The sequence below is a fragment of the Xenopus tropicalis genome, chromosome 1, assembly GCF_000004195.4.
Source record: "Xenopus tropicalis strain Nigerian chromosome 1, UCB_Xtro_10.0, whole genome shotgun sequence".
Taxonomy (NCBI): domain Eukaryota; kingdom Metazoa; phylum Chordata; class Amphibia; order Anura; family Pipidae; genus Xenopus; species Xenopus tropicalis.
In genome coordinates, this window is record NC_030677.2 from 154287580 (window position 1) to 154301661 (window position 14082).

The window sequence follows — 14082 nt, forward strand, 5'->3', positions numbered from 1 at the left end:
GTAAGCATAAAATCATATGTACAGGTTTTCTGTGGTAACTTAAATATACACTTATATGTTATATATGTTTCAGTGTACAAAGGTAAAATAGACTTCACAATGAACTAGTATTTGCACTTAAGTTCCCCCACAAACTTCTTTACAAAAAAGACAATATGAATTTGATAATATAAAGAGATTTAATAGGTTTGCACAAAATGATGCATACACTATAATAACTGAAGACTTGATTGAATATAATATTAACTGTAGACAAATAAAAAAATAAAGCAAAGAATGCAGTGCTTTTTTTAACAGTACCAAAGAAATCCAGCCCTGCATTATACAGAATGGTCAACACAGAAATATATCCAGTTACCTTCATGGCAGTGTCAGGAGCGATGGGGGACATCCCTGCCAAATTGTTGCGCAGAGTGAGTTTAACAGATAGCTAACCTGCAGCTGGGCACTGGCAGTTTGAATATAACAAGAGTTTGCAAAACTAGAGTAATTTTACTCTGGAGTAGTTGCCACTAGCAACCAATGATAAATGAACTGTTGAAATTCTAATTGATGGCAATGGGTTTCTACTCTAGATAAAATTGTATCTGCTTTCTCAATGTACCCCACCCCAAATGGCCACAAGCTGGATCATCCCTGGCCATTATCATGAAATTAATCATTCTATGGTGATGTATTATGTGTGTAGCCTTGGAACATTGGGAGACTATTACTTATGCTATTTAGGGGTACAGGATTGAAAGGCCAGCACCCTGAAACAAGGGCTCTTGTGCAAGGGCATGCTCCTCCTTTATAGCAGTGTCAGCAAAAGGCAACAGCTTGCTATGTATTTATATATTTTATTATATTAGCAGAACCGGGGTGATAATAGATAAACTGGTTATGGCAATGCACTACAAGGTTCTGTAGCACTTCAAAGATATAAAGGCATTTTCTATAAATAAATCAGACAGTTAATTTTTCCAATCATTTCCTAAATGGGCAGAGATATAGATGTACATTGTATCTCTCTCTATTTGCCCTGCTTTCCCCAGCAGTGGATTTCTCCTGGGTTCCACCACAGGGGAGTGCAGGATGAAACAGTCAATTCTTTCCTACGTGGCTCTATTCATTCAGACACATGGAAGCCCTGAACACAACTTAAAGCACTTGTGTAAGAGCCCTTAAACACAGTCTAATATTATACATTTAAATGTCTGCACTTCGACTAAATACATGTCTCATTTATCTGGGTAAGTGCACTGCAGAACAAATGAAACAATCTGTACATGAGTTAGAAGTGGATACCCTCCCACACAAAGCTTATCTGCTTGAACTCACATGTTGGTGGATTTTATCCACAGACATTCATCTTGAATAAGAACTTTAGAGGCAACCAATATGTGTATGGGGATAAAATGAGATATGCCCAGCTGCCACATCCTACACAATAGATCACAATAACTTATCCTTTGCCCTTCCCATAGAATAAGAAATAGACTGTGTTGGGTCAGTCTGCCAGCACCTGCTGTAGGCTGGATCCCTGATAGCTGGGGGGCTGCATTAAGATGCCTTGCAACCCAGAACAGTGAGAAACTGGAAATAAGAGACCTGGTCAGTGCAGAAGGTTAATCCATTGTAACTAAATATACACAGTATATCTGCATATGTACATTGCACGTCTATAAAGTTTCAAACCCGAAGTCCTGTCTGTGCCACTAAGTATTGCCGACCCCTTTAGAGAGATGAGATTTGTTTTAGGTTGGCATAATCTGTAATAAACCCAACCGGACGGAGTCGCTGCCAGGTCCGTGGAACACACCTGCCTGGGTACCAGTTGGCAAAGCTGCCCCCCAGGGGTAGGTCTGGGAGCCAAGTTATGTACAGGTCCAGCAGGGAGGAGGGATAGTTCCTGGGGCCACTCACCTACACGTAGTTCTTTTTATCATAGTCCCCATTGGAGGTGGGCATGCGGGGCGCAGAGTACTTAACCGGCAGATTGCTGATTCCATCCTTCATGGCGAATGAGCAGCACAGTAGGGAGCCCCCCAGCAGGAGCAGCGCAGTGGCAGCCCACCCCACATACAGAGCTGCCCCCATCTCTCGCTTCTGGGAGGCCGGCACCCGGGGGTCGTAGAACTCGGTAATGATGATATTGGCGATCCAACAGAGCGGGATGAGGACCAGGATCCCGCACAGAATGTAGATGACACCCCCGGCCAGCAGCACCCGGCCCTTCGCGCTGTTCCCTTGCAGGCAGTTAGTGCACTTGGCACCCACGATGGTCACAAGCAGCCCGATGAGCCCCACTATGGAGGCCATGACGGTGAGGGCTCTGCCAGCCTGAAGCTCTTGGCTAAGGGCAAGGATGGAGTCATATACTTTGCACTGCATCTGTCCCGTGCTTTGCACCACGCAGGACATCCACAGCCCTTCCCAGATAATTTGCGCCACCACTATGTTATTTTCTATAAAGGCTGACACTTGCCACATTGGGAGCCCGCAAGCCAGGATCACCCCCACCCAGCCTAGGATGCTCAGGGACAGACCAAGGATCTCGATCGCTGCAGATGCCATTTCCAGGCTTGGTAACGTCTTTTAACTTGGGTGCGGTGCGACCTGTGGCTTCTCCAGAGGATCTCTAGTTTTCCTTGCTCACTCTGTGCCCCAGAAGGTAAGTGGATAACAAGCGCTTTCCTGTGCCGGAGTTACTAACTCTGTTGTACCGGCTCCTTTATTCTCCTCTGCCTCTTCCTCAGCGCTCTGAGCCGCTAGCTCTCTGGTCCCTCAATAAGTACTCACGGTCCTCCTTCCTTCAGGGACACCGGGGCAGCCAATCACAGGCGACAGCATCTTGCGCCCACCAATCATGGGGCGGGGGAATTGTTGATGGGGGGCGAACGTGGAGTTGTGACTAATTGTGGAAAGAAATCCAGGAAGGGCTGCGTTGGAGAGGGGCCAGTATTTCAGGGCAGGGAGCACCTGCTGAATGGGAGGGGGCTGGTATGGCCGAGAAATCAAAAGGAAAAGGGAACAGAAGAAGAGAAAAGAAAAGTGGGAAACAGTATGTGCTCTGCAGAACGCACTGTGCCCCCGCTGCGCTATCAGGGGAAGGTGCCGCTAAACAATAGGGGAGTGAGGCGAGAAATCCCCAGGGAAAGCGCTGAGAACTTAGGAAGGTGCCTGGGCACCACTTACAGAAAATCCTGTTAAATAAACATGGTTTTAAGAGGAACTTTGCCTGAATAATATGCTGTGTATGTTCCAAGTAGCACCTCACAAGGCTTACTGTTTGCTCTCCTGTTGGCATGCATTCTTACAGATTCTTAGGCCTCCAGGGCATGATAAATTATAGCACATTTAGCACTCAGAAGTCTTAAGGGAGCATATGAATACAGACACCTGTCTGCCCCCTACATTTATAGGGGCACAGAGAGCTCTTGAAAGTGGCAAGAGTAGTAACTCACCACATATTCACATAGTGACTATATCACCTGTAGGGGTAGTAAAGGGAATAACCTGCTGGAAGGCACTGTTGCTGTGTAAAAGGCAAGACAAATACCCATTATAAGACATAAAACCAAAAAGTATAAGGTAAAGAAGTATGTTACTTGTCACAATTATATTATTTACCCTATAAATACTGCATATTATAGAAACAACAGCACTGGACCTAAAATGCCACTTTCAGCACTGTAGATTTAGTGTTTCTGGGTTCTTGTTTTTCCTAGTTATGTATTGTCCTGCTTAAGCCTACATCCATTTGGCTGTTGAAGGATTCTGGGAACTGTAGTTCAACCATGCATGGAGGGTAGCTCATTGTACAGTTCAGTGAAGGATCATGTACTGCCGTAGTTGAATTACACCTAGTGCCAACCCCACAAACATTAAACAACTCCTTCAAGACCAGCTGCAAAGTAGAAAATTAAAGGTGTGCTGCTTTGTGGTTTAGATGGGGAAATTACTTTGGCCACATTAGAGATATAAAAGGTCCACTTGCACCTGGTTACAATTGAATTTGTGGTGTATCTGAATTTTTACCAATGCCAATAAACATACTCTTAAAACTGTTAAATACTGTTAAAATCTGTATTTTTCAGGTAAGGAAAGGAGGAATCCCACCACTGCTTGTCAAGGCTAAGTGGTCATTTACACCCACTACTTCAGTTGCGTTTGCACAAATTTCCCTGCAATCAGGGTCGGACTGGGGTGACTGAGGCCCAACTGGGGCTGCCACCCCAAGGGTCCCCAGTCATGTACCCTGTTCCTTACACTTGTTCTACACTTGCAGCCAGCGCGCCTCCCGCGCATCTGAGTGCACTCACTTTAAGTGGTGCCTTACTTTTAGTGGTGGCACAAGTTCGAGACAGGGAGTGGACCTGGGCCGATGGGCCCACTGGGTTTTTCCTGGTGTCCTGCCAGTCCAGTCTGACCCTGCCTTCAATTAGTTGCACATAAAACCCCATTAATCTAAGGTACTTGTGTCAAAATGGACTGTTTGCAATTCTGTATAGTTGCAATCAGTCCTTCCCATTCTGAATTGAGGGCAGTTGCATTTAACGACACAGAGGAACCCTGGAGTAACCACCACCTCTGGAGCAGAAGGTAGCTCCAGGGTTCCCTTAGTGCAGTACATCAAAAGGCATAGTGTACTTGCGTCTAAAGAATCCGGCGCACATGGCACTCTTGCATCAAACACGGCTAAGTGCAAGTGCAATTTTGATGTATCACCGCAATTGTATCAAGGGCAAAGTCCCCTTCTGACCACAATACTGGAATTCTGAGAAAAAGTGCTGCATTATGGGAAAAATGGCGATTGTGCTCAATATTGCACTTTGCTCATTACGGATATGGTCATAAGTGACCCCCTTAAGGCACGGTCCCATGGTGCCTCTCTCTGCCATTGTTTCTGCTCTGCAGAAAAACAATTTTCTCTGCAATTTGCCTTTAAAGACCACACAATACGTAAGAAAAATATTTCCGGCAGGCTGTCATTTGCTTTCCTGGGAAGCTTACTTTGGGCTCACTCATGCCTTACATAGTCCTTATTTTACATTTCTATAGAGCAGAAAGTTTTTGGTGCCTTCATGTAACACTTGCGCACACACACTTCCTTCCGTACACATGCTTACTTACATTACAGAGTGCAAATGCCAGTTAAATTACTATTACATGTATAGAGGAGCAGATACTGTATTATACATTTTATTTCTGGTTCCACTCCATCAACCCAACATGTGCAATTTCATTTAAATGCAGATGCTCAAAACAGTTCACTTTCCTACACATTTGGAGGACCCTGGAATATTTTGCAGTATTGTAAATATTGTAAATGCAAGGCAACTATCAACTAAATAGTGTTTCTACTTTATTCCTTACAAACCTGATCATTAATTAGCACTATGCACTGGTGTTTAAGCAGCCGTAATACATAATCATTTTTACCATTAGAGGGTGCAACTATTCCTAGCTCCCTATCATGAGAACGTTGTGGCCAATATAACAACCAGTGATCCCAAAGCCTGTTATTTATGGGGTGCTGTTTGTCCGGTGTATATTTTGTGGACAAATTCTGTCTGCAAAAATATCTTCAATATAGTTTAGGGCACAAATTGAATTTCACCAGGATACAGACGTACAGTAACTGTGGTTAGATACACTGCTAGAAAATGTATAAAAGCAATATGTTTATTCAAGAATTAGAACACAATCTAAGTTCTGCACAAAAAGGATATCATAATTTTACATTTTGTAAACAAGCATTTTGTCTCTCACACTATATTTTGTTTCTCAAATGTATAAAAAAAACCATGTAACAAAACCAGTGATGTGTAAAGACACTTACAAGATGAATTTTTTTTAAAAAAACTTGAACAAAATATATAATGTTGTAAATAGCTATCATATACAAAGACATACAATTGATATCTCACTCTAATTTACCAGTTTGAAATGACAAAATAGATGCTTATTACAGAAATGAATATACCCTATCACAGAATCCATGTCAACAAAATTAACACCAAGTTCGACAAAACCAATATTTACAAAATAGTTAATTTAGACAAAACAGATAAAACTAACAAAACAGATGTTTTCCAGGTCCAGATTATCTGTTCTGCGCAAATTTTACACCATTGTTGTTCCACAATACATATTTAAGCATGACTACATATATTGTATGGCACAAAATCCATGTTCTTATTTATTCTGTCTAAATGATGCAGAAACCTATTAACAGATTCATTTTGCTTACAAAATGTATTTTTTGTCAACAAATTGTACACCAGACAAAAGGATGTTGTGTTCACAATTTATCTAGTTTTATTCAGACTTAACTCTTATATTTTTTTAAACAAACGGAATGAATGATGGTCAAAGTTTATATTTAAAGGTTAACACTTTCACCTCCAAATCTTTCTCTTTACAAAAAGAAAGACATTTCCTGACTTCACATGTGGAGACTTGATGCGGTCATGGTTGTGTTTCACTTAACATGCATAATATATAACCCTCTTTGTAACTTTACCTACCTTTTCCCAAACAGTATTGTGTAACAGAGACACATTAAAGGTAAAACACAGTATTATCACAATATGGTTGGCAACTTAACATATACACTTGTAACTTACGTGGGGATATTTTACAACTGTTTTTTGTATATTCCTGGTGCTTTCATGGGTTTCCTTTGGGTTTCTCGTTTGCTCCCTTTCTTCAAGATAGGAAGGTTAATTGGCTCCTGATAATTTTGTCCATGTCCATATGTGTATAAGGAGAAGATACATGAGACGATTAGTTGTTGCAACTTTTTTAAAAGCCGTGGTGACTAATCCACGCAGTGGAAAACTGCGTATGATTAGTTGCTGCGACCCACTTTTTTAAAGTCACGCAACTAATCGTCCCATGTGTCTTCGCCCTAAGGGCAAAGTGCAGTTTTCTGCAAACAGGAGCACCAGGCCAGGAAATCAAGAGATTATAATCACTTGGGGGTGCTTATCATTTGGCACCACATTTCATCTTTCCTTCTCCTTTAAAGTAGATAAAATGTACAGTTGCCCTGTACTGGTAAAGGTTTTTTAATTGCTTCAGAAATACTACTATTATTTATATAAATAAGCTGCTGTGTAGCCACAGGTGTAGCCATTCAAACTGTAATAGGAGAAAAGGCACAGGTTACAGATTAGATCTGTAACAGAATACAATCTTCTCCTGATATCCTCACCACTACAGGTGGGCAATATCAGGCTAATTCGGTCGTTTGGCCTAGGTGCAGTCAGTTCGGGGACTGCATCAATGAGCCGATGTGGTCCCTGATCCAACTACATTTTTAAACCTGCCCGATTGATATCTGACTGATATCTGGTCCTCTTGCTGATGTTGTTCTGTCACTCCAAGCTACTTACAACCACCTTCTGTTGTTGGTAGAATGCTGGGAGTTCTAAATCAGAAATGGCTAGAAAACAAATGTTTACGCTTCCCTAACATATATTTTACACAATATTGTTCTATATTGTTTATAAGTAGTTAGCCAGTCAAGGTCCCAGTCTGAGCCTTGTAGTGTCATGCTTTACTACTGTTTCACTGAAATGGAAATGGGACCATTTAATCTCTTTATTACAAATGAGGTAATTTTCCCAAGATGCACCAAGAGTGTGCCTGCTCTGCTCGTGTCTGTGTTACAGAAATACATTTATGAGAGCAGGGGGGTAGTAAATAAATATCCAAAGCAGTGGCATTGAAGTTTTCATGTCAAAAGCATATTAAACCGCTCTATACAGCAACAGAGAGGATAACACTTGTAAATAAGACCAGCTTAGTGCACCAGTATACTGTAGGTGCTATACAGGTTGTATGTTGTGTGATTCAGCCGTTTACACAGTTCACAAAATTAGACTAACTCTATTTGGTCAGGCTGATTCCCCAAATGATTGTAACTTAACCCATGTGAGCTGGAAACAAGTTGTTTCTTTAAGTATAACATGTGAACTCTGATTCTCACAGTATTAAAAGCTATTTGTTATTCTCACATAAGGCATAAAAGTGGCATAACTCCCTGTGTGCCATATATCTAAGAATAGCAATAAAATCACCTACCCCCAACACTCTGGCAAGAGGGACCTTTTCACCACCTCCTCCCTCTGTTCTATCCACAGCACATTCCTATTCTGATCATTCCATCATTCAGTCCTGCTTTTCACAGTATACTCATTCCCTTCTCCTGAATTATATCTATTACATTTTGCTCTATTTCTATTCTGTTTTACCAAATACCTTTACTTCTAAGCATATCTCTGTTATGATTAAACTCTTGGTTAATTCATCAATTAAATCCACATATTACATTTGTTTATAAAGCCACAACCATTGAGTACAAGGTCAGTGGCAGATGAACTGGATTTCAGTTAGCTTTCTTCACCTTTACCACATCTTATTGAATTAAATGGGATATACAAGGAAAATATAAGCAAGTTATTTGTGGTGTGTTTCCAAAAATATTAGTTTCAGAAACTAAATCTTATATTTTGTGACATTTCTGCCAACATTTTTTAAAGCTTTATTACTGCTGGCTTGCAGTTCTCAGTAAATGCTGTTTTGCTAGGCTTGTGGGAGGCTAATGCTTAAGGTGGCCATACATGTAGCAATAACAATCTTTTGTGCAAAAGATCGTTCCCACCCTCCACTGATATTCAGGGCTGAATCGTCAGATATGGAGGTAGAAACAATAGAAATTCTTCCTCCACCTGAAGATTCAGCCCTAAACCTAGATTTTGCTCTGGTGTCTTCAATGGCGCCTGATCAAAATCTTTTAACCTGGGTGATTGCCGATCGCCGATATCGGTTGTCTCTTTGAGCCGCCAAACATGCACCAAATATTGTACGAAGCAAGGTTTTGTACAATAATATTGGTGCATGTATGGCCAGGCCCGGATTTGTGGCGAGGCCACAAAGGCCCGGGCCTATGGCGGCACAAACACAGGGGCGGCATGCCGCCCCGCTGCAGGCAAATTTTTAAATTTTGCTCCCATACGGAGCAATGGGGACCTCTCCCCACTGCTCCGTATGGGAGTTCTACGTTTGGCACTTGCGCATGTGCATTAACGTTCGCAGGGGGGGGGAATGCACGTTCTCGTGGCGGGGTGGGGGGCGCGATAGGGGGGCGCCGAGGCCCCTCCAGTAGAAATCCGGCGCTGTGTATGGCCTGCTTTTCCTTAGGCGAAAGAAAACAAAGTAGACACACTAACCCCTTCTACCATTTTCCCCTTGTCTGTGACCAGGTCTGAACTGGGATTCAAAACAGGCCCTGGCATTTAAAGTACACAGGAGCCCAAACAGCCACTCCTGGTAACTTAAAGAGCCTAAATTCTGCAACTGAAATCATATTGCGCTCTCTGCATTAGCAATGCAGCTCCCCCTCTGACTCAAAAAAGCTAATAGCACAGGGGACCCTTGCTCTAATCATAAGTATGCTTATATAGTTGGCTCAGTTGCCCCAAACACAGCAGCACTTTTCACTAGAACTCACTACCGTAATTTGAATAAATAGTGAAATCTGAGCCAGTCTAATCTGTGAGAAATCCCCGCATTCTGGGTTCTCAGCACTTTTCAAGATGTTTTGCAAAATATCTGCCAAAAATGTTTCTAGAAGCTTATTTGCAACATGTGCTGCCAGCAATTGATAACTGAAATTCACAAGATTTCAAAACTTGCTGAATTGATTCCCCTGTTATTACTCCCAACATACTCTTTAAACAAATGTTCTGACCTTATAAAGTGGTTAATTACCTATCCAAGAAGCTTCTTTCAAAAACCTCTCTCTACAGCTGTTGCAAAAGCCAGCTACTCTGTGCTACCCTGGGTTGGGAAGAAGTACAGGGTTGGACTAGCTTACCAAAGCATCAGAGAATTATCCTTGTGGGCCCCAGAGCAGAAAAATGAATTACTTACCACATACTTAATCACTTTATACATTTATTGTGACTCTTAGGGGCTGATTTACTAAGACACGATTTCGAATCCGAATTGGAAAAATTCCGATTGGAAACGAACATTTTGCGACTTTTTCGTATTTTTTGCGTTTTTTTCTGGCGTCTTTACGATTTTTGCGAAAAAACGCGAGTTTTTCGTAGCCATTACGAAAGTTGCGCAAAGTCGCGATTTTTTCGTAGCGTTAAAACTTGCGCGCAAAGTTGCGCCTTTTTCGTAGCGTTAAAACTTAAAAGGTGCGACTTTGCGTGCAAGTTTTAACGCTACGAAAAAATCGCGACTTTGCGCAACTTTCGTAATGGCTACGAAAAACTCGCGTTTTTGCGCAAAAATTGTAAAGACGCCGAAAAAATCGCAAAAAAATACGAAAAAATCGCATAATACTGATCATTACGAAAAAAACGCAATTGGACGCATTCGGCCCGTTCGTGGGTTAGTAAATGTGCCCCATAATATCTGTTTATTTTGTGTGCCCAAGAAGGTTAGTCTGACTGAAACAGCTTCCTCACACTTAAGGTGGCCATACATGGGCAGATTTTAGCTGCCAATTCGGGTCCTTTAGACCGATTCCACAGCCTAAAATTGGCCAGATCTCGATAAGGCAATTTTGATTTTCTGTCAGATCATGGAGCGCAAAGGTCATATTGGTGATCTGAAACACCAGGTACGATACACCAGGTAATGCAATGATTTTTAGGTCAATGCCCATTTATACACATTACCTGGAGTCTCTGCTGACTGGATTCTTCTTCACAACCTAGCACAGCTAGAATACCTTCTGCAAAGGGTGATTAACCTATGCGCCACTGGAACCATCTTGTTCTGGGGAAAAAATGTTCAAAAGGCCATACAGAATATTGAATGTCTGACACCAAATAAGTTTCCGAAAGCATTTCGATATTCCAAACCACAAGACAATTCACAGGGTGTTTTTATTTCACAGCCCAGCACACAATAAAGTTAAATAAAATCGTCTTGCTCATATGAGCTCTAAATAGGCTATGTAATAAAAGGCACTAAGTTTGCACAGGAGCAGTAACCCATAGCAACCAATCAGCTGACAGAATTTACTGGTCACCTGTTTAAAAGCAAACATCTTATTGACTGCTATGGGTTACTGCTACTGGGCAAACTTAGTGCCTTTTATTACATCAGGGGGATAGTCTTCATGAATACACCAAAGTCTTCTTATAGACACTGGAACCCTAAAATAAAGGGCATTTTCTTTTAAGCTGCCCAGTCATATTTTACATGGTTATTTTACAATGTTATATTTACAATGTAACCCATTCAAGTAAATGGTAAAAATTTTAGGTGGCAAGTAAATTACTGCATTAAAAAAAATGCTGGAGGACTGCTGTTTTTACATGCCAATTTCAAGCACTTGCTACTTTTTAACCTGGAATTTTAACCTGGAAAACACACTACCCTGACACGTTCAGCCTGCAATGCTGTGGGGCTATACAATGAACCTGTAATACTGAAGTGTAAGGGGTTGGGCCTGGTAAACACTATCCTAAAGACTAGGTAGACTAGATATAAAATATCATAACAATCACAGTACCGGTACAGGATCCCTTATCCAGAAACCTGTTACCTAGAAAGTTCCGAATTACAGAAAGGCCATCTCCCATAGACTCCATTATAAGCAATAATTCTTTAAAAATAATTTCCTTTTTCTCTGTAATAACAGTACCTTGTACTTGATCTTAACTAAGATATAAGTAATCCTTATTGGAGGCAAAACAAGTCTATTGTGTTTATTTAATATTTAAATGATATTTAGAAGACTAAAATGATGGAGATCCAAATTACAGAAAGATCCCTTATCTGGAAAATCCCAGGTCCCAAGCATTCTGGATAACAGGTCCCATATAAAACTTTACCCTTGGAACACTGCCTGAAATGATATATATTTCAATAATTTTTTGGTCAAATGTTTCAAAAATATGTTAAAAATAAACTGTGAGCATTTCACACATCTGCCACCTTGAACAACACACAGCCGGTGAGACAAACGGTTGTGACAAGATTTGTTTTCTCAACAACTTCCGATTTCAAATCTAGCTAAAATAGCATATTTAAGCAAAGTTGAAGATACAAAATTTAATACTAAGCAATGATAAGAAAGTGTTGCAAAGTGATACAATATCTAGGCTTTTGCAAATCTGAGAACAAAGTTTTACAAATAACTGTGACTCAGCAGATGTTACTTAAGTTCCAGTTAATCTTCCCTCTGACATATGATCTACTTAAACTGTATGAAAACAGGACATTTAAAAGTTATAAATCATGTATTTTTTTGTTAATCTGTTTATTCAAAGTAACTGCTGTGTTTTTCTGTGATGGGATATGCAGAGTGGACTGGAATATCTGCATAATAAAACAGAAATGACAGAAAAGGTGCATGAAATAAGAGCAGCTGTGGTGCAGAAAAGTTTGTGGTGGGCACACATTTATTTATTACTGGCTTAGGCTTTTCCCTTACTAAGTGGGCAAATGTAATCACCCGTAACATTTTTATTTTAATGTTGTTGCCAAAGGCTGGTTGGTCTTCATTCAACATCTTGATTTCCAGTGTTAACAATAGTTCAGCAATTAACTATCGACACTTCAGTGGCAATTGAGTAGCAGGCAATTGTTGTTTAGGGAATGTGGTTTGCATTACGATTGCAGAGATAATGGGACCTTTCGTGGCATTTTCGGACACTAATCTGTCTGGATTTAACTATGTAATCCTATTATGAATTAGCTACCCTCTACAGGGACATCTGCTGGTGTCTGAATATGGAGGAAAGTAAAGGTGGCCATTCACGGACCAATAAAATCTGCTGACGGTCTGAACTGGCAGTTTATCGTGCTGTGTATGGGGTCCTCAGACTGGCCTACCTTACCGATATCTTGCTAAAAATCGTCCAGTTGCAGGTTTAAATATCCTATTGGGACGAGGAGTACATCGGCACGTTAATGTGGTCCTTGTCCCGATGGTCTGTATCCTATTAATGTGATCTGATTGGAGCAAACGTTCAGATCAATCTCATATTGCCCACCTCAAGGTGGGCATATCAGGGAAAGAACGGCTTGTGGATCTTACAATGCATGGCCAGCTTTAAGGTGGCCATACACGCACCGATAATATCGTACGAAACCTCGTTTCGTACGATATTCGGTGCGTGTATGGTATGTCGGCGAGTCGACCGATATCGCAGGAAGCTGCTGATATTGGCCGACTTGCCGATTGGACCAGTTGGAAAATTTTGATCGGGCGCCATAGAAGGCGCCTGATCAAAATCTCCCTTCAGCGCTGAATCGACAGAAGGAGGTAGAAATCCTATTGTTTCTACCTCCTTACCTGCCGATTCAGCCCTGAATGGTGTGTGGCACATCTGACGATGTTTCGTGCGACCAATGGTCGCACGAAACATCGTCAGATCGCCACGTGTATGGCCAGCATTAGGCTCAGGTGAAACGATTTTCACTGTGGCCACCATATGATAAGAGATGGCGTGAGGTAGGGTTAAAAAAACAAATAAATAAGAGTAGAAATAGCAAGACTTGGGTGGGATAGTGCAGGGCAATGTGAAAGTGGTACTGCCATGATAAGAATGATATCATTATCAGTTAAAACTTCTTTCCACTTAATGCAGTCCATTACACACGTAGCGATTCCTACCGATACATCCATGGAACATGTGTGCCTCCACAATTAGTTTAACTCAAAATATGTGCCGCAGACCTTACTGCAGTTGCTGGAGCTTTATGTCTGTTAGTTATGCTGGGCTGAGACAGCAAGCCAGAGGCAAAACAGAGGCAAGAGTTCCCCACAGAGTGATTGCCCAATAAGGATATTGATTTTCAGCCAAATAGTATATTTCTATATTACTCTATTCCTGCATTATTCCCCTTTCATATCACATATATATTAATGTATATGAAAATACAGGATTGCAGGCATGCCAGACATCTAGGCCTCCAGCTGGTGGGTAAAACAGGATAACTGCAGTGCATTTAATCAGCAAAATGTACAGAAAGCCCCATCATGCTGATAAATGGAGCGAAGATTTGCAAAACAAGGAGCTGTTTATCAGAGTTTATCGGTGAGGTTATCTCTTTAGTACA

General features: G+C 41.3%; 1 protein-coding gene across 1 annotated transcript; it reads right to left on the reverse strand.

Annotated features, from left to right (window-relative positions):
• Positions 1-160: 160 nt before the first annotated feature.
• On the reverse strand, positions 161-2722 carry cldn5 (claudin 5 (transmembrane protein deleted in velocardiofacial syndrome)). Its single transcript, NM_001006706.1, has one exon. The coding sequence runs from the start codon at positions 2554-2556 to the stop codon at positions 1906-1908; it is 651 nt and encodes a 216-aa protein (NP_001006707.1). The 5' UTR covers positions 2557-2722; the 3' UTR covers positions 161-1905.
• Positions 2723-14082: the final 11360 nt, after the last annotated feature.